This window comes from Xyrauchen texanus, chromosome 37, assembly GCF_025860055.1.
Source record: "Xyrauchen texanus isolate HMW12.3.18 chromosome 37, RBS_HiC_50CHRs, whole genome shotgun sequence".
In the NCBI taxonomy this organism is placed as follows: domain Eukaryota; kingdom Metazoa; phylum Chordata; class Actinopteri; order Cypriniformes; family Catostomidae; genus Xyrauchen; species Xyrauchen texanus.
In genome coordinates this window covers 24,461,729-24,482,460 of record NC_068312.1, presented here as the reverse complement: position 1 = coordinate 24,482,460, position 20,732 = coordinate 24,461,729, and the positions used below count along the sequence as shown (strand labels likewise).

General features: G+C 38.1%; 2 protein-coding genes across 4 annotated transcripts; both read right to left on the bottom strand.

The window, feature by feature from the left end:
- Window positions 1–654: 654 nt before the first annotated feature.
- Window positions 655–13,080, bottom strand: LOC127631055 (innate immunity activator protein-like). Of its 2 annotated transcripts, none has more exons than XM_052109016.1 (10): window positions 12,774–13,080; window positions 8,672–8,791; window positions 7,953–8,086; window positions 5,403–5,525; window positions 4,919–5,150; window positions 3,875–3,928; window positions 3,200–3,425; window positions 2,711–2,866; window positions 1,586–2,288; window positions 655–1,417 (listed from the first exon to the last, which is right to left on the bottom strand). In XM_052109016.1, exons 2-10 carry the CDS (start codon window positions 8,724–8,726, stop codon window positions 1,325–1,327), a joined length of 1,776 nt encoding a protein of 591 aa, XP_051964976.1. In that variant the 5' UTR covers window positions 8,727–8,791; window positions 12,774–13,080; the 3' UTR covers window positions 655–1,324. The 2 variants fall into 2 exon arrangements, with proteins under 2 accessions (XP_051964976.1, XP_051964977.1); XM_052109017.1 differs by having other exon boundaries at window positions 5,027–5,150.
- A 989-nt stretch (window positions 13,081–14,069) lies between these two features.
- zgc:195245 (uncharacterized protein LOC565483 homolog) lies at window positions 14,070–20,231 on the bottom strand. Of its 2 annotated transcripts, none has more exons than XM_052109025.1 (5): window positions 20,157–20,231; window positions 15,833–15,860; window positions 15,532–15,676; window positions 14,861–15,005; window positions 14,070–14,434 (listed from the first exon to the last, which is right to left on the bottom strand). In XM_052109025.1, the coding sequence occupies exons 1-5, from the start codon at window positions 20,202–20,204 to the stop codon at window positions 14,327–14,329; spliced, it is 474 nt and encodes a 157-aa protein (XP_051964985.1). In that variant the 5' UTR covers window positions 20,205–20,231; the 3' UTR covers window positions 14,070–14,326. The 2 variants fall into 2 exon arrangements, with proteins under 2 accessions (XP_051964985.1, XP_051964986.1); XM_052109026.1 differs by having other exon boundaries at window positions 14,324–14,450.
- Window positions 20,232–20,732: the final 501 nt, after the last annotated feature.

Below are 20,732 nucleotides of genomic sequence, written 5' to 3'. Positions count from 1 at the left end.
GTGGATAATGTATAAAATGTCTTCTATTGGTCATCATATTGAGAAGTCTTACTCCCAGCTTCATTAATGGCAAAGAATCTGGATAAATGTCATCTCAATTCAAGACTGCTTAACAAGTCTCATCCTTTCAAATACAACAGACATTCAGTTACAACAAGAAAATAAACATACGATGATATAACTCTACAGTTCAAGTTTTCTTGTGATTTAGTAAAAAAAAAAAAGGAGACAAAACTAAAGGAGTCACAAGCAACATTATTTTCAGTGTCCGGTGGGAACAATGAAGCAGGCACAAACAAACCAGACCAAACAGAAGAATGCCTTCTGATGGACAGAATGTCATTTGGATACATTTATAGAATCATAACTGATTCCTGGTCTTATTGCACACTTGATTGTTATGCAAGAAAATGCATAAGAAAAAAAATATGATACCCTGTGTGAACAAAGTCAGAAAGTTTTAGCCCTATAGGATAACATTAAGTAGCATTTTCAGGCAAAAGAAAATCCTCTTTGGTTCAAAATGACCGGAAGACAACATGAGGGTCAAGTTGATTTATATTTGTAACCTTATGTATAATAAAACATTATCCATTCATTGAGTTCCTGTGGTTGTAACAAAAATGGAACGTCATGACACACTTGTGTGGATCTGTGATATTGTTTATTAAAGTGTATTATAAATAATATAAACTATATTTCATAAGTAGTTTAGTATATAAACAGGAAAATATCTGAATTTGGAATTAAGACTTAAGACACAAAAGTATTCTTAAAATGCATATTACAGTAGCATAGCAACAAGTTTTTTTTTAGACATTACACTAAATATTAAAATGTGTTAAGAATGGGTCAAAATTAATTTAAAAAATAAAAATATGCAAACATAAATAAATTAAATAATAATGGTTACATGAGATCATGGGAAAACTAAGATGAAATACTTCAATTCTGAAGAATCGTGTGCCAGACACAAATACATACCAAAAGGTGGCATAGGTCTCAAAGGAGGCATTCATTACAGTTATTAGTACAAAGTTGGCCACACTCTGCGGACATCAAGAAGATTAGAATTAAAATATACATTCATCATAAATATCTGGCATGATGCCTTACAGGAAAGTCTTAAACTTTAAATTTAATCAAGTGTTACAAATGCAGGTGTATAGAATTATGGCTCAGGTACACTTCTTGGTCAAAAAGTCTTGGTGAGAATTAATATAATTTTCACTATGAGGCTGCATCAGTGAGTCCATTGGCTCAATAAATAAAAATAAAGGTACGCACTGGAAGATAGTTTGTACTCTGTACAGTTTCTCTCAGGTTACACCTGACTCACAATCTCAGCATCTTCCCCTTCATACCACTGCAGCGGTGTTCCATCTGAAGCCCTTTGCAGAATCACTTTCTGAGGAGCCTGGAAAAAGACAAGAGTGTTTACTCTTATTCTGTGTTTTCTAGTTGGGGTTACTAGTGGCTAGAAATTACACACTTCAGATTTAACTACAGCAACAGTTTTACTAAAATGAAAGACACTCGATTTATGAAACGGTTACTTAGACAAAAATGTACTTGCAGTCTTTACCGGATTATGTGAGGGAATCTGGTTGTAGGGTGGCGGCTCTGGGCGCTTCATTCTGATCGATCCTTGCCGTTCAAGTGAACAAGGCCTGAACACACCTACATTGTTTTTCTGGTGCCAAGTTTTAAGTTCCCCCAATAGCACATCACGAGGAAGTGCCCGGCTGGCATGATTGGGGTATTCTCTTAGTGACGTTGTGCGGACCACCTTTATGTATGGTGGGGGTGGCTTGAGCATCTGTTTAGGTGATGTAACCTCCACTGGTTGGGGTTTATTTGTGGGTTTGCGGTTACATGCATTCCCCAATTGAGAGTTTGGTCCGAGCTGCAGCCTTCCCATGTCGGCTTCCAGTGATGCCCCATTGGTAACCTTCACTCGATTGGGACTGGTCACATGGTGAAGCAAGTTGTTGTTGTTGTTTTTAGGTGGCCTCTGGGCACTGAGCTGGCTCTGTGGTTGACTGGGGGTAGTGCGGTGGTAGCCATATGGGGGTGGACAGGTTTTGGGTGCCTCGGTGGTCATTTCTCTGCTGGATGAGCTGCTGAAGGAGGAAATGGAAAGCTCGGAGCTGCTGTCTTCAGAGCTGCACTGGTACAAACGTTGAACCGAGTAGGCCAAGGCAAAATCTGTAACTCGTCGACGTGGTAGCTTGGTCCGGCCCCGCCCCATGTCTGAGTTGGTCAATTCTAGTTTATTTCTGGGGAGTCTGTTTGAGTGTAGTACATTTTGATTATTCACCAATGACTGGGCAGCTCTAGATAACAGATTTATCACACATTTTGACCAATGAATTTAATTTATTTTCCGTATATTTTTAAAACGCCATTAATCTCAGGTTATACAAAACATATGGAAGCAGTTTCTTTCCTCAAACTACACAAAACATTTGTAGATATCAATACAAGAAAGCAAATCTGCTACTCAATATATCCAGGCCTAGAAATCACAATTTAAAAATTCCTTGATATGTTTAGGTTTTCCACGACCATGCCTTTAATGCCTCATTGTCTAGGTAACTGTACAATGTCTAATCATAAGGTAGAATTTATAGCAGTCATTAAAGAACAAACATTTTCAGAAAATACAGAAATATTGATGCATCATTCATTAATGCATGTTTTTGTTTACCTGAAAGACTGGGAGAACTGTCGGCGCAATGGCAGCTCTGGAGTGGAGGGGGCGCTCTTTGGCTGATTGTTCCGCAACGGCAGGCTCTTAAACACAAACTGAGGTGGTGGAGGAAGCTCTGCCAGTCTTGTGTCAGTTGGCGAGCTTGTTGGACTGCTGCTGACAGAAGAAAAGACATGTGTGGGAAATCCAGAAGATTATAATTTGTTCAATATTTACAAAAAGAGCTCAATTATTAGTTCAGCATTGGATTAAACAGCACTATTCAGCAACGTCTTTGATTAGAAGAATACAGTATGACTGGTTTAGTCAAGAGATAATTACATACTAACCAAATGCTTTACCAAGTGCCCTTATAACAGCTCTGAAAACACAGTAGTCTAAAACTTGAGGTTAAAGAAACTGAGCTCACATAGTGATATCAATGTGATACAGCTGATCCTAAAACAGACAAAGAGGCTCCTTAACAGCTAGAATACCTCACAATACCTTGAGCGGCTGCTGCAGGCAGAGATGGATGCTTTTTGTTTCTGATAGGGCTGGTCCAGGCTGGATTCCTTCCAGGGAGCATTCTGGATGGGTGAAGGCTCATAGTCCAAACTGGAACTGAAGCTTGATTGCTTTGGGCCATTATTGTTCAAGAGTTTCAGTCGTTGGAAACCACAGTCTGTAGAAGACCACAGAATGGCTGGAGACAAGGGAGTGGAGTCTGAATCTGTTGATAAAGGGACCTTTTCATTTAGATTAGTGAATTCAAAAACAGTTCTGAATTGTTTGTAAAGGCACTTGACTTGCCCTTCCATTTCAAGTGTGATGCAATCACCACAATTTCTTTAACTCATTATTTGATTGGACAATAATATGCTTAGACATTTTTACACAAAATCTGGATTAAAAATGCAATAAACATTTTTATTTCCAATATGATAACTGGACACCACTAGTGGAATTAAACATGAAATGTGATGAGATTATGTGATTAAAATGTAAATGTAGAATAGGCCTAACATTTCACTTCCTATTTTTTTAAATAGTTGTCAGCATATAATGTATATGGCGTAGTATAGCAAGTAGTAAACTAGTATTCCATTCCGAACATAGTCATAGAGATTAGATTCTCACATACTGATATATAGTTAGCTACAGCTTTTGAACTGAACATACCATCATCCAAGGCAACAGCATCAGAAAGTGAGCTGTCATCTGACATGCACATATCTGAAATTGACACAAATAAGGTTGATTGTTATTAAAGTCCTTGTCATTTCAAAAACAATAATATTGTCATTCATATATATATATATATATATATATATATATATATATATATATATATATATATATATATATATATACACACACACACAATTAAAACCACCTGCCTAAATTGTGTGGTCCCCCCGTGCCATCAAAGCCGCACCAACCTGCATCTCAGAGTAGCATTCTGACAACAAGGCATTTCAATATGCAGAACTGCCGCTCACTGGATGATTTTTGTTTTTGGCACCATTCTGATTAAATTCTAGAGACTATCATGCATGAAAATCCCAGGAGATCAGCATTTACAGAAATACTCAAACTAGCCCGTCTGGCACCAACAATCATCCATGCAATTATCTAAGTAGCCAATTGTGTGGCAGCAGTGCAGTGCATAAAATCATGCAGATATGGGTCAGGTGCTTTAGTTAATGTTCACATCATCCATCAGAATGGGGGAAAATGTGATCTCAGTGATTTGGCCTGTGGCATGATTGTTGGTGCCAGATGGGCTGGTTTGAGTATTTCTGTAACTGCTAATCTCCTGGGATTTCACGCAAAACAGTCTCTAGAATTTACGCTGAATGGTGCCAAAAACAAAAAAATACATACAGTGAGCAGCAGTTCTGTGGATGGAAATGCCTTGTTGATGAGAGAGGTCAATAGAGAATGTCCAGACTGGTTTGAACTGACAAAGTCTACTGTTACTCAGCTAATCGCTCTGTAAAATTTTGGTGAGAAGAATAGCATCTCAGAATGCTATTCTGAGACTCAGGTTGGCACTGTTTTGGTGGCACAATATTAGGCAGGTGGTTTTTATGTTGTGGCTGATCTGTAGTGTGTATTATATATATATATATATATATATATATATTATATAAAATGCTCAATCCCACTATTGGAAATATTTGTATTACTGTATATGACAAACAGGGCAAAGAAATCAGAGACCTCTCTGCCTTGATGAATAGCAGGTCTGTGGAGAAACACAGCCATGGTTGATGCGGTGTTTCAGTACAGCATCCTGCACCTCTTTCAGTTTCTTCTCTTCGCGCTTACACTGCTGTAGTCGGCTTTTCCTCAATGCTTTGCTGATATGCTCCTCGAGGGAGAGCTTTCGGGCTGCCTCATAAATCTGCCGCTGCAGGGCCAGATCAGTCTCCAGTGCGTGCAGCTCGGATTCCTAGAGAAAAAACATTTTGGGGGTAATCGCATGAAAACAAGCAAAGAAATGATTAAACAACTTCACCTTGTTAATAACTTTGGCTAGTTGTTTAAACTCATATATATAAAAAAGTTTTCAATAAATGAGTTCCAGGACTATAAATAATACAACTTATCCTGGACACTGTAATGCAAGCCTGGTAGGGTCAAACAACAGCCAGTTACAGAACAGCAATTAAAATAGTCTCTACACAGGAAGTGTGGTTTGTACCTCGCCATCATGTGAAATAAAACCCTCATCCAGTTTAAAAGCAGTTCCGATTCGGCGCCGGATCTGCGGAGGCTTCTCATCAGGCAGTAGAGGATAATCGGAAGGCAGCTTTCCCGTAAGCTCCTGTTAATACAAAGACTATTTTATCATGTGCAACCTCGTAGAATACCAACAAAGAAAACCGCTTTAGATTTTGTTTGTTAGTAAATACAAAACAAAACATCTTTTAGCAAACAGATGCTCATCTTTACATTACCAAATTGTCCACAAAGGGGGTTTCTATGGTGTAATGATTGGGCAATTAAATCTTTTCCCTGCTCACCCAATTGTGAATGACAGACATGTGGGCTAAAAAGTAAAGACGCATCTGTTTCCTTGCCATTCACTTTAGTGTTTCTATTGAAGGCTTCTATTCAGAATAAGAGAAAAGCCTTATCAGAGCAACCAGATTTATGTTTATCGGCCAACTGACTGAAGAATTACCAATTTAAGCTGCGATACAATGTTTATGAAATATAATTCAGGGGTTTTAAATCTTTTTGATGCCAAGGAACCCCAAATATGTTGATTTCCATTGCGAGGGACCCTCATCCTAAAATATAAAGGCAGCTGTAAATTTTCATGTATAAAGACCCATTGATACGGAGTGAAAGAAATCGTAAGCGTGACTCCAGGGGTGGTAGTCAGCGTCAATACTCACTGAGCTGCCCAGGCCCCACCAAAAGAAATTAAAACATTGTCATATACTGTACATTTTTACGTTGTATTTAGGTTTTTATTAATGATTTATGTTGGAAGTATACACCAATCAGCCACACATTTTAAAACCATCTGCCTAATATTGTGTAGGTCCCATGCATGCTGCCAAAACAGTTCTGACCCGTCGAGGCATGGACTCCACAAGACATCTGAAGTTGTCCTGTAGTATCTGGCACCAAAACGCAAGCAGCAGATCCTTTAAGTCCTGTACGTTGCGAGGTGGGGCCTCCATGGATCAGACTTGTTGGTCCAGCACAACCCCTAGATACGCAATCAGATTGAGATCTGGGGAATTGGAGGCCAAGTCAACACCTTGAACTCTTTGCCATGTTCCTCAAACCATTCCAGAAAAATGGTTGCAGTTTGTCAGGGCGCATTATCCTCTGAAAGAGGTCACTGCCATCAGGGAATACAGTTGCCATGAAGGGGTGTACATGGTCTGCAACAATCTTTATGTAGGCGATATGAGTCAAAGTAACATCCACATGAATGCCAGGACCCAAGGTTTCCCAGCAGAACATTGCCCAGAGCATCACACTGCCTCCACCACCCTGCCTTCTTCCCATGGTGCATCCTGCTGCCATCTCTTCCCCAGGAAAATTATGCACATGCACCCAGTTGTGCACATGATTTAAAAGAAAACGTGATTCATCAGACTAGGCCATCTTTTTCCATTGATCTATGGTCCAGTTCTGACACTTGTGCCGTTTGTTCTGACACCTTTCTATCATGGCCAGGATTAAGTTTTTCAGCAATTTATGCTACATTAGCTCCTCTGTGGGTTCAGACCAGATTGGCTGGCCATCAATCCCCACGTGCATCAATGAGCCTTGGGCGTCCATGTCCTTCCTTTGACAACTTTTGGCAGGTACTAACCACTGCATACTGGGAACACCCCACAAGACCTGCCATTTTGGAGATGCTCTGACCCAGTCATATAGCCATCACAATTTGGCCCTTGTCAAAGTCGCTCAGATCCTTACACTTGCCAATTTTTCCTGCTTCCAACACATGAAGTTCAAGAACTGACTATTCACTTGCTGCCTAATATATCCCACCCCTTTACAGTTGCCATTGTAATGAGATAATAAATGTTATTCACAAAAAAATATCATCCCAAAACAGCTTTACAGAGATTAGAGTATTGTCTTGCAATCCCATTGAGAAAGGTTAAGTCAACAGTGGTGAGGAGAAACTATAGCTGTCAATAGATAAAAAAATAAAAAGATCACAATTTTTCTCATGATTTTCAACAAATCTTGAGAAAGCTTATGGAAAAAGTAAATGTCAGATATGTACAGTATATGTTAACTTTTTTTAAATATATTTTTACTCTATTTCAGTCAGTCGGCTAAAATCACATCTGTAAAAATGTCCGTAGTCTGATCAGCAAAAACAACAACAACAAAAAACAAACAAATGTGAAATTACATTTTACAAACCTATTTCAATACATATGTGGTGAGAAATCTGATTAAAATCAGATTTTTTAAAGCATTTTAACCTGAACGGTCAGATTGGATATAGTGTCTACAGATGTGTCCCAACTCACTAATGTCGGCTCACAGTGGTGTTCACTGTGCATTGAATGGTGAATGAGTGGCTGATTTTGGGCACAGCACATGCATGAATGTGTAAATTCAGTAATGCATCCATCACTTGTTGTTTGATGCTCTGATCAACTCATGTCATAAGCAGAGGCAAACAATTTTGATTTCATGGTCCTAGAGATTAGATTTGATCTGCATTGCTTGTTTTTAAAGGATGTTTCAGCTGGATGGAGTCACTCACAGCCTCTCTGGTGCAGAGTTTCTTCAGCTCCAGTACACACAGCTCCAGTCTATCTTCCAGGGCCTGCTGCTTCAGTCTCATAGCACGTGTGTAAGTGCTCAGGTCCTTCACTGGTGATGTGGGACTGTCTGGGCCTGAATGACAGGAGAGATTTCATAACACCAGGGCAAACACATATAGGGCACATTTTCATCTTTAGAATCAAAATATTTTGCCGGAGCCGTGTCTTAGTGGTTAGTGATCATGCTCTGACACATTGGATCGGTTTCGAATCTGGCTCACACAATTTCCAGACCTCATTCCCCCTTCCTTTCCCCATCATCTCTGTCCTCTCAATAATTTTGTCCAATTTAATAATGAAAAGACATTTTAACCTTCTGCGGTCTTACAGAACTTTTGGACCCATTTAAAAAAAATGGCAAGATCACAAAAGGGTAAATATCCTCAGTAACGTCAATTCAGGAAAATCTTTCCACTTATTTACAGTCATCTCAACGTCAATGATTTTACTCTCATTTAAAACTACATATTAAGATGGAAATCTTTAACAATGTTCCTTGATTCTTACACTGACAAAGCTTTCTCACATTGGTTTTCATTCTGTAAATCGAAATACACCCAGATTCGCATAATGTTGATTACGGATATGCCTCGCTTCAAACTATTAGTTGCAACTTGCATTTTATCATTAACATAAGAATGACATCATAATAACTCACCAGAGTTTAAAATGATCCCGCTATCAGAGTCACTGATCTCCTCCTTACAGTCCATGTTAATTTTTTATAGTTATTAGTTTTTATTTTCGTAAATATCCCAGATGATTCTCTGGATATGACCTGTAGATGCGAAAAAGAGAAATGATTAAAATCAGTAATTTGATTTCAAGTGCTCTCTATTCATTCATTCCAGAAACCACTAAGTAAATTTTCCTTCCAAATTGTGGCTTGTGGCTGTGCGATTATGTAAAAACCAACCTTCTGAGGAGAATTCTGCATAGACACCTCAGCGTCTCCTCCACATCTGAGGTATACAGACTAAGCAACTGGTCTCTTTCACCTTGTCCACCCCTATTTTATTCTGCACACATGCATGCAAACCCCCAAATCTCTGAATGCCTCAAAACACAATAGCCATACGCCCGCAGTTGACCGCACACATGTGGGGGTCTTATCCACCCCATACAACTCCATGGCAACCTGGAACACTATGATGGAGCAGGCGTGTGTGAATTGTGATGGAGTGTGTTTGTGGGGAAACTAGATGCCCCAGAAGTCAACAGATGGCAGAAGGGACTCTCCCCCTCCCAAAAGCTGCACCTGTTCTTTAAGACCCCCTCCCTTTCTTTCAGTGTCCACTCGATGCAGCTTTGAAGAGGAACAATGTATCCATGCTGACTCGGCCTAAGGCAGGAGATGCTGATAACTCAGATATCCATGGCAAGGTTTATCTTATTACAATGAATAAATAAAAAGCATGGGAACGTTTTTCTTCTGTTACTGATCTGTTAAGTTTTGTAAGAAGTAACATTTGGGGATCTCAGCGATCTCATTCTCTCCATTGTGATGTCTTAAATGTCACAGGCCTCTAAAAGACAGACAGACAAGTTGAGGGAGACATGTTTCTGTGACATTTACATTGAAATGTCTTGTCCTATTATTGACAATGACATGTTAAATTAAAGGAATTTACCCAAAAATGAAAATTCTCATAATTTCCTCATGCCATCCCAAATTCAAAGTGTAATTCAGCTCTGTAGGTCCATACAATGCAAGTGAATGGAGACCAAAACTTTGAAGCTCCAAAAAGTAATCCATAAGACTCCAGTGGTTAAATCAGTCTTCAGAAGCGATGTGATATGTGTGGGTGAGAAACAAAGAAATATTTAAGCCCTTTTTTACCACAAATCTCCACATTCACACATACTACTACTTTTATTTTTTTCAGCAATTCACATTCTTCATGACCACCTACTTGTCAGGGCTGGTCAAAGGTGGAGATTTATAGTAAAAAAAAAAAAAAAAAAGGACTTACAGATACATATTTATGACACCCTCACTTATATCACTTCGGAAGACATGGATTTAATCGCTGAAGTAATTTGTATTATTTTAATGCATACTTTATTTTTGGAGATTCAAAGTTTTGGTCTCCATTCACTTGCATTATATGGACCTAAAGTGCTGAAATATCCTTCTAAAAATCTTTGTTTTGCAGAAGAAAACGTCATGCACATCTGGAATGGCATGGGGGTTAGTAAATGATGAGAATTTTCATTTTTGGGTGAACTATCCCTTTAACACTTTGGAAAGAGTTTGACTGACAAATATGATCCACTTTCAGATCATGTTAGAATAAATAGGAAACTATTGCATCAATCTTTGCTTTTTTTTACCATACTCACTCCCCTTTAACATTCAGACAGAGTACAAGGGATCATTTCATGTCCAGTAACAAAATATGGGGGTGATGTTACCTTATCTGGAATACTGCTTTATTTGGAGTCCTAGAAAACAAGTCTGTGGTCATTTTCAAGTTGCTGTCACAAAGATGAAACCATAGATCTTGTTACATCTAATGCAGTCAAAACATTTTATTGTTACTATTCTTTTTGTTAGACAGTTTAGAGGGTTTCAAATCAAAAGTTTTGTTTAATCTACTGAATTTATTTTATGTCTTCAATAGTATTTTTTCAAAAGCACATGAACAGTGACATTTTACAACACAATCTTGTTTGTTGTTCATTGCCAATCAGCACTCAAATAAAATAGAATTTTCAAATAATATATTTTTGTTATATCCCTCATGACTACTGTAATATGATATAAACTATTTTTATATAAATGCAATTTTGGGATGAATTCTAGATGCCCATAGGGACAACATCCCTGCTAACGTGTCAGTGTGGATCTTTATCATCCCTTTTCCTGACAAGTGAGGAAGTTTGTTCATATGAGAAACTTCGACAAGATGTGATTGTGGAACTCCTCTGTCCTCGTGTGGATAGATGCAACTTGGCACACAAAAAAAAAAAAAACAAGCCTGCTACATCAGACACTCTAGCGAAAAAATACAAGCAAAGCTCCTTGTCAACAACCCAGAGTGGCCAGTGTGCTGAGAGGACAGTATCCGCTGACTACAACAAACCTCAACAAGAAAGAGAGAGCAAAAAGAAATTATGCGGGAATTACAAGCTATGCTTACTTAAAGGAGAGATCACCAAATTTGTTTTAATTCTGTCTCTTTTTACTCACCCTCATGTCATTCCGAACTTTTGTGTTTCATAAAAGTCATACAGGTTTGAAACAACATACGGGTGAGTAAACTAAATGGTCTCAAAATAATCATTTTTGGGTGAACTACCCCTTCAAATTCTAAAGTGGTCAAGTTAACCAACAAACTGCACTTGCAGTGCACTCCACCCTACAAAACATATTATGCTGGACTTGATTACAAAGCTCATTAAGCTCAGATGAGCAGACAGGACGTAGTCTTCTTGTCTCGACAGCAGAAGTATAACACTACAGATCCACCCATCCTCTATGCGCAGTCAAGCGTAAAGATGAGACATCAGCGAATCAGACTGTTCTCTGTATTCTGCATTTCTATTCCATCTCCTCCAGATTCCCAAACACCCGTTCCCATGAGCCTTGAGGGCTGTGATCTATTGGAATGCCTTCCCGGCCTATTTCATTACCACTGTGGCCAGGTCTGGAATTCCCAGAGAGGACTAGAGCTTGGAAACTCTGACGGGAGACTTGAATGGGACCCAGAATGTATGCTGAGCCTATTATTATAGGGATGCTGAATCGTGTGGACGCTGATGTTATAGGAATGACTGAATTTACTGTGTGACTTTTTTTCCACAGCTGGTGCAAAGCCAAACAACCAGTTGAATGCTAATGAAGCCATGCGAAACATGGCAGAGAGAGAGCATGCAAGGAGAAAAGACTTGAAAAGAGAAAAATTGAATCACCACACATGTCTCTCATCATGCTGCTCAATGCAGATGAAACGATTCAACAAAAAATGCATTACAAAAAAAGACCAGAGACGAAAACACCTTTGCCAAATAAAGTAAAAAAGTAAATGTTATCTGCCTGTGTAAAGTACACACACCCATTCACCAGGCCAAGATCAAAGCCAATTTTGATTAAAATGTGCTAAGTGACCAGCAGGCCTCCAGAAAAGGACCAACCGTATCAACGTTTGTACAAAGTGTAGTTATATCCATAATCACTTTAAAGGAAATAATAATAATAATAATAATAATAATAATATGCTTTAAGATAGATATTTATAGATGCAGCATTTCATAGAAAATTGTACTGGTCTGAAGCTTGAAGCACATAACAAATCACCGATGTTCATACAGCTGAAAGCACTACTCTACCTAAACATAACAAAATCATGCGATGTACATCAAAGCCTCAGGTCCCACAAATGCCATGCAATTCTATTTTCTGAAATGATAATCCATTTGGTTTAAATGTTACAAATAAGGGTTGGATGATCTTATAAAAGCAGTAGGCTACTAAAACAGCTTACCTTAAAAATATGTTGGCCTATATTGTTTACTATAATTTACTTTTACTACCATAGTATTAAGATTAATTTACAAAAAAATATTAAACATGACACCGTTTACAAACACTGAAAATTAATTTATTTAAAAGGCATGCACAGAGATCCCGAGGCTCTGCATTAACCTAAATATAATCCTTAGGTATGCCATCCTTTAATATTCCACAAAAAGCACGAAGACGTCTATGGAAATAAACACGTCCACAAAGTGAACTGTTATCATTTTCGTCATCATACCTTTCTTAGCAGTATCCGCTACTCCATTCCCGCAGATAGGCGTGTGCCGGTCAACACCACAGTGACGGGTTATGGCAGAATGCACTATAGGGTCTTGAGTGAAACTGGGCAAAAGCTACTGGTCTGTACCATAATGTGAATGCATGGGGGGAGTGTCTCATTTGTGACAATCCTCAGTCCGTATCAAGTAATATTCATCTTAAAATAACCAGAAGCCTGTTGTGCATCTTAGAGAGGAAAAGTCAAATAACGCTTTTAAACCGATTTAGAGGTTTAAAACATGACTGTACCACTGTAATTCTCCCCCATCCCGAATGTTTGCACAGACGCTTTGGAAAGCGTGCGCGATCTTTTATGGCAGAACACGCTTCTTCATCGGTGGGCGTGTTTAACTATGAATAGAGCCAGCGGGAGAAAACACGAGACAATACGAGTCAAACAAGAGGCGTGTTCCCGAGACAGCTGGCGGATAGTCCTCTGGACTTTACGAGTATTATCTAAAATGGCACACTGCCACAACTTCATTGTTTTGCAGTGTGCCAACATGCACGATACTGTTCAAGCCAAGTTGTTGTTGTTGTTGTTGTTGTTGATGAAAAATACTATTTGTGTTACGGTCATTAGTTCATAAAGAAGTAATATACATAGTGTGTGAGCGAAACCTAGCTCGGGTTCTAAGTATAGGCAGTTCAGACCAAACTGTTTGTTGTGCTAAAAAAAGCTAGACGCAGCCGTCTCGGTACGGCTTTTAATATTTGACATTCTTTTAAATACGACACGTGGTCTAAGAACGTGGCGCGATGATAATAGACGTTCGTCCACCGTTACAGCGTCGTGTTTACATAAAAGAACGTTGGTTTGAAAATCAGTCGAAAAAGCTTTCGGTGTGATCTGCCCCTTGCAAACGCTCCTTTGTCGCGGTGCTCTTCATTTACCTCCTGTTGTTACTTTCCTTATAAAAGCGGGCTGCGGCAGATGGCCAGCTTTCTTTCCTTGTGCCTCTCTGTGAATTTAAAGATCAGCTAATTAAACAGGCCTTTATTTCCTCGTGAAAAGAGTCCATGGAGATTTCTTCTCCAGACTAAAAGGGTGCAGATTCTGCAGATTTGCAACCTGTAAATGCAAAGGCAGCCCGAATCAAAAGATTTAGTGTGAGAAAAACAAATTTGGAAATGATAATGCTGCTGAATGCAACCCATCTCGAGGTTGGGAATAATAATGCAAGGTAGCCTATAAAGGCAAAGCAGTCATTTTTTCATGACAATTTATTAAACAATTCATTTTGAATTCCCATTCATCACGCAGATACCATTAATTTTTTTCTTCTTGTGAACAATTTTGGTAAAAGGAGAACACAATGTAATACAAGACAATGGTAGCTTTAATTTGACTCAAAGTTTACTGCACACTATTGTAACAATCTCTTAATATGGGGCTACAATACTAAACTGTATGAAAAAATATTTTACCACTTCACAATTACACAAATATTTGTTTATTATTCAATGAAACAGGGTGTAAAAATGACAAGGCGCATTCTCCACACTCATCCTTCAGTCGTTTTGTTCAGTAATCTGTATGCGTCGCAGATTTTCTTTCACTCGTACAAATTCTGGAACATTCTTCTTGTCTTCTATAAGCCTCTGTTCCTCCATCTCATACTGTAAACACAGTATACTAATGTAAAGAGATTATTAATTGCCATGATTACTGTATGAAATTAATAGAGTTCACCCAAAACTATGTCTCAGTTACCATTAATTGTAAATGTATATTTTTCTCCATTCTATAAAAGTGAATGCCATTTCTAACATTTGTGTGTGCCATAGAATAAAACAAAATAATAATAAAATAAAAAATAAAAAATAAAAAAAGTAATACAGGTATGGAATAACATGAGGGCAAATAAAAACTGATTTTTATTTTTTATGGGGGTCAACTAGACCATAATCTAAAAAGTACTATTGATAATATTTCCTTGTTTCAATTATTTCCAACCCCCCCCCATGTAACACCATAAAGCTGACAAACTCATGACTTCTATTTTAGTGATCAGAAACATTATGTTGATAGGGAGCAGTCAGTACCTCCTGTAGTTTCTGTTGTCTTTTGCGGAGCTCCTGTTCCAGGTCAGAAGGAGGTGTGAGGGCAAGTTCCTCTTCTCTGTGGAGGTCAAGTCTCCTCTGCTGTAACACACGGTGCAATTCTGGTTTCTCCTCAAACAACAGGCCTCTAAGGAAAATATAATGATAATAATAAATAAAATATCACACCCAACATAAGGGCTTTTAGCTTAGTTTGGGGTTGGTTAATCTTGTTGGGTTGGTGAGTTAAGTTTGTATAAGAGCAGGTTAGGTTTAAATCTTTGTGATTTTATTTATTTTTGGCTAAGAATTTAAGCAAAATAATCAAAGATTAGTACACTAACATAACCTTAATCTTTTTATTTAATTGGAAAGCATAATTCTCTTCCTTTTAGATCAGGGCTCTTATTATCCACTATTGGAAGGCCATCATTCTGTAGCTCCAACCTTAATCAAACACACCTGAACAAGCTAATGTTGTGGTCACACTAGGGTTTGAGCATGCCAAATTAGTTATAGCAACACTGCACCTGATCGCACCTATTGGTATTCAGGATTACTTTTAAATTACAGGCTGGTGTGTATAAGAGCTGGACAGAAACAAAGCTCTGCAGGATGGTGGCCCTTAATGAGCAGATATGAAAAGTTCTGCTTTAGATCCTACTCTCCCTCACTTCCTGTGGCTGAGCAGAAGCTCCTTATGGAGATTCTGGTGACTGGGATACTCGCTGGGAGACCCGTTCAGTTTCCTGAGCTGAAGGACTTCCTCTCCACTGTCTGCACTCTGCTGGGATGCAGGAGAATGACACACATAATTCTCTACAGGGAGAAAATGAACATTTAGACTCAGTTATGCAAGTCAATAACATATCATGGACCAATTCTGCTCTCTTTAATGTATTAGTTATCATGTATAATATTAACATATTCAATATATAACGCAATATAAATTAAGTCAGAGCATTGTGTCTGTACCTTTTCTGTGATGTCTAAATCCAGACCGCTGGAGAAAGAGGACAAGACTGTTAATACCTATATTTTACCAAATTAATACAGAAGTATAAATGCATAAAAAGAAAGTGTAAAATACACTTGATAAAATTGTTTCTTATATTTCCAATTTCAAGTGTTATTTCTGTCTTGCCAGCATGTCAACTGGCTGATGAAACAACATAAATAAATTAGCTCTGTGGACTGAGGTGACACCTGCTTTTACACTTAATTCAGTGTGGCTTGATGTACAAAACACAGAAGAGCGAAGCAAAGCCATCTATAAATAGATTTCAGCACAGGAGAGTTCTCAAATAATTTTGACCTCATGACCTCCGATACTGACATCCATTCGCCATTTCACATTCAACAAATTATTAAAAGATGGTAAACCTGGATTTAGGATCTGCATCTTAAAAAAAAAAAAAAAAAAAATAAAAAAAAAATACACTAGAGGAAGACCAAGGGCCAAGCGAAGCTGCTGGAATGCTGCTGGAATCCTATTGTAGTTGTACTGATTTTCTTTTTTTTCTGCCCTAGAAGTATCTGGTTGTCAGAGACCAAAAGTTGTGGAGACACCAAACTTGGCAGGATCCCCCTTACTACTATAATAAACACTTTTTGGCTCAAATCTCTGCAACCTTAAGGGCTAGATTCGTTGGGTCATGCCCTACAAAACGTGTATATCTCAGATTTAATTTCAGTCTATGATTTTTTCCGCCATTATGATTTTTTTTTAACGAACCTCCTAGGACAGTTATTTCATCATCTACAGACCCTCATGACAAAAAGTTATCAAAAGAATTTTGATATGTCAAATCGTTCCAAAAGATATTAATGATACAATTCCTTCATTTTAATGCGATTTGAGAAATGTATAAATATCTACTCATCACAAACTCCAAATGTAACAAAACCCAGTGCACATAGTTAATGGGACGTTTTGAAGATGTCAAAGTTTCGTACAGTTCCGCCCCTAGGGGGTGCTACAACAAAACACATTCAGAAATTTGCAGTCATTTGAGTGACAAATTTCAAATGAAACACGCATTTGTTTTTGGTTCAAATGCTAACATTCTTAAAAATGGATTTGATAAATTAACAAAAATGGCTGCTGCCGGCTAATAACATTTCAGCACTTTATAACTCTTATTGGGAATGGCCAAGGATTATGGAAATTACTATACACAAGCAGGGTGTCAACTCGAAGCCACATTTAAAATTGTTTGACAATCAGCCACACGGTGGCTGTATAATTAGCCAATTCACGTTTTTGCTCACAACTCCGCAACCTTATAGGTTACAATACAAACCAACTTTTTCGAACTCACCTTAGGCCGTTTGCCCGATTCTCACAAAAGTTAGTATACATCATCTACAGACCCTCAAATTTAAACAAAATAATTTTGAATGCATCAAATCCTTCCAAAGATATAAGCAAATATGTTTTGTATCTTGTGTGCAATTTTCAAACGTAACAATATTTGTACACATGGACAAGAGAACACTCCAAGGCAACATAACAAGTTTTGTTAATTTTTTATGCTAGGGGGCATTAAAACTACAGCATCCACAGGATATTTTCTGTCAAATTTGTTTGTTTTGGTCATCTCACCATATGTGCTTGGCCCCCGACAATAGTCACTTGTGGCTATATTTATTATTAGTAGTTAATAAAAATTAGAAGATAGGACAACCCATGTTTTTTGGTGGTGTGTTAAGATCCAAGAATTTTGGCTGAGTGTTCAGTTTTATGCAGCAGACAGAGCATTCTTGGGATGGAAGTAGGCTGGAGAGCCCTCATTTCAAGAGTGGTGCAAAGAGATGGGCAGGATAGTGGCATTCAAGGAAATGTCATGTAGAAGGCTAGGCAACTTGGATTCATTTAAAAAAAATTATGGGCCATCTATTTGGTCTTGTTGGAGGGCTCTCAGGAGGGGCAGTGGAGAGAGATGTGTAGTTTTATATGCGTGTGATTATTAATTATTTTTTTAAATATTTTTTTGTGCGTGTATACTCAAGTTTTGACCACAGGGATATTTGTTGAGGCTGGGGTTGGGGATTGGGAGGGGTGAAAGGGAATAATGGGAGTTAATAGTTGATTTTGTGAAATATATTTTGCTTTACCGTTTCAATTGTGTGAATCCAATGGCGTTCATCGGAAAAAGACCATAAATTCAGCCAACAAATAGATTCAGTTGGAACTAAAACATTTACTTACTGCAAAAGATTTTGTCTCTTGTCACCCTTACAAAAAAATCTGGAGGTCTGACAAACTTGCATCTCATTACTTTCCTATGTAAATGAGCTTGTGGTTTGCAGCATATGTTTGCAGCTCTTCACTGGTAGTGGTGAACCTGCAGCAAATCTTTGGTGACAATGAAGTGTTTTGCCACAAAGCTCATTTGCATGTGAAGATAATAATGGTTTCTGCAAATTTACAGCACATTTGCCAGAACTCCAAATTTTTGTGAAGGCTAAAAGGAACTGACCACATTCAGGAATGACATAAATCTCTAAATTCCATAACTATATCCAAATCATCTTTAAGAAGACAAAAAAAACATGCAATGGTTTACACCCATACATTAATGATTAAGTAGCACAGGACATGAGATCATGGGACCAAACATGTGTAACCTTATTTTAGACAAATTTAAATATTTTTAAACACAGCTAATTAGTTCCTCTATGGCATGGAAGTACATTTTCGGGCAGTATGCGGTTTATCTTTTGATAAACAACAGTCTCTTATGTTTATAAGGGTAATCTCTAATCTTTCTCAGCAGCCAGGAAATGTCTCACTCTGAATGAGACGCTAAGCTCCAGGGCACCCTGCCCACCGTACCCAGCAGGATATTTGTAACGAAGACGAGGATAAACAGGCTTACTTGGTCCCACAGGGCCAAACTCAGGGGGCCAAAAGTCTGCCAGCAATGCAAACCTGAACTGACCGCAGATCAGACCACTAGAATAAAATGCATGGTTCTGGGATGCATTGTCTACAAGCTGTGCTTGTACAAGTGTCCCCCTTGCTTCAAGGCACCTTTATCAAGTGAGGTTTCATTTAAAATGAACCCCAGAGAAATAGCTGGCCACCATAAACGTTCAAATATATGCATTCAATTTCTCTTCAAAATATTACATTCTTCTTCTAGGAGTTTACTGGCATCTGCAAACCTACTAAATAGGTGCAAGCACTTACTGTGCTGGAGTGTGATGAGGATCAAATCTAGATATAAAAGGATGATTCCCTATATTCTATGTTTTAGACCATTATTTCTAAAGAATAACAATATTGCTTTAACTATTTTACCAGTTCCTGATCTAATAATTAAAACATTGCATAGAGTATGTCCTATACATCCTGAAGCTAGTAGTTCTCTTAGAAGTTCAATTCTTGACTGTTCATATTTGATACATTTAATTAAAATATGTTCAACATTTTCCATTTACTTAAACCAGTGTTATGTTTGCCCAAGATGTGAAGTGTTGCGTTCAGTTCTCTACTTAAGTTATGAGTAATTTGACCGTGCCTTTCATCCTTTGTATTTTATGGAAAGATTGTAATAACAAGCTTCTAAAATCAAATGCTTCCCTTCTGCCCTGCTAAATTGACTGTTAACTTTATATTACCTAATGCAAGTGCTTCCTTAACCATTTGATCTGCTTTTTTGTTTCCTTGCACCTCAACATGTGCTGGTACACATGTCAAATGTTCTGAGACTCCAATCTGCCTTTAACAATAAAAACTGACCAATATTTCAGTCAAGACATCATCTCTACATGTTTGAAGGCTTAAGGGTGATGCTGTGCAGGCCGAACATATCAACCTTTTCCGGCAACACCATCTCGACCAAACAAAGTACCATTTGAATAGCAACCAACTCTGCATTGTACAATGTTTTCCCATCCATTAACCTCCCAAATATTCAGATTTTAAACTCTGCTACATAAAAGGCTGCACCTGTTCTTCCAGTGTCAGGGTTTCTTGAGCCATCAGTGTACACTGGAAGAAATGCTTGGTGGGCATTTCTAATATGTTCCAATGTTAAAGATTTATTTCACTCTTTCCTTTTTATGTATTCATGTCAACTTTAGGTTCACTGAATAACCACAGGGGGCATCGGGGATATGGTAACAGTTGGTCCAAATATTCTAGAATCTAATGCCATTTCTTCTGACGTAATTCAATTAAACTCAGTCTAATTTTAGGAACGAGACAGCCAGCCATATGAATTTACTTTCTCTAGCAAACACCAGCAATAATGAATGGTTCATACTCTAACGCCAAGCAGACAGCACTCACCTCACCGCATACGTTTGACTGCTTTTTTGCTGTGCTCAAGTCCAGCATTGTTCGACTGGTGTATGGAGACTGTAGTCTGCGGGCCACTGTGCTGTTCTGTTTATGTTCTGGTAATAGACATTACGTTGAAGCTGATTACGCCATTCAAGATTAACCTGCACCTACACGAGGCACACAGGATGCCAGATTAACTAATTACCATAGACATCAATGCTGAATTTAATTCCCTTTCTGGGATAGAGACATGAACTCTCCATCTCTTTATTTCGTAAGTTAGATAAGAGAATGCCGACTCAAATCTTACAATTCTGCATAACATACACCAAAGTTAGAAAAAATACACATGTTAAAATGCATTTTTACTTATTTAGTGAACATTTTGGACACATCCATGCTTTGGACAAGTAGGCCTTCCGTTTACAGGGGGAAAACATATTTACATAAATACAATTCAGTAATTATTCTACAATTAACGTTTATCAATTCGTGCAATGCTATTTACAGTATGTTTTAAGCATGCACTTTCAAGATTTTGCACAGGCTAATTGCATTACCGACCACAAGAGGGCAGTGTAG

Excerpts from the sequence above, each read along its gene's own strand:
- LOC127631055 (XM_052109016.1), bottom strand. The coding sequence starts at position 8,726 with ATGGACTGTAAGGAGGAGATCAGTGACTCTGATAGCGGGATCATTTTA. Across the intron at positions 5,151-5,402 it reads TTATTTCACATGATGGCGAG|GAATCCGAGCTGCACGCACT; the intron begins GTACAAACCACA and ends TTTTTTCTCTAG. Across the intron at positions 2,867-3,199 it reads GCCTGCAGCAGCCGCTCAAG|CAGTCCAACAAGCTCGCCAA; the intron begins GTATTGTGAGGT and ends TTCTGTCAGCAG.
- zgc:195245 (XM_052109025.1), bottom strand. The coding sequence starts at position 20,204 with ATGCTGGACTTGAGCACAGCAAAAAAGCAGTCAAACGTATGCGGTGAG. Across the intron at positions 15,861-20,156 it reads AGTCAAACGTATGCGGTGAG|CGGTCTGGATTTAGACATCA; the intron begins GTGAGTGCTGTC and ends CTCTTTCTCCAG. Across the intron at positions 15,006-15,531 it reads CTTCTGCTCAGCCACAGGAA|AGGCCTGTTGTTTGAGGAGA; the intron begins GTGAGGGAGAGT and ends TATTTTCCTTAG.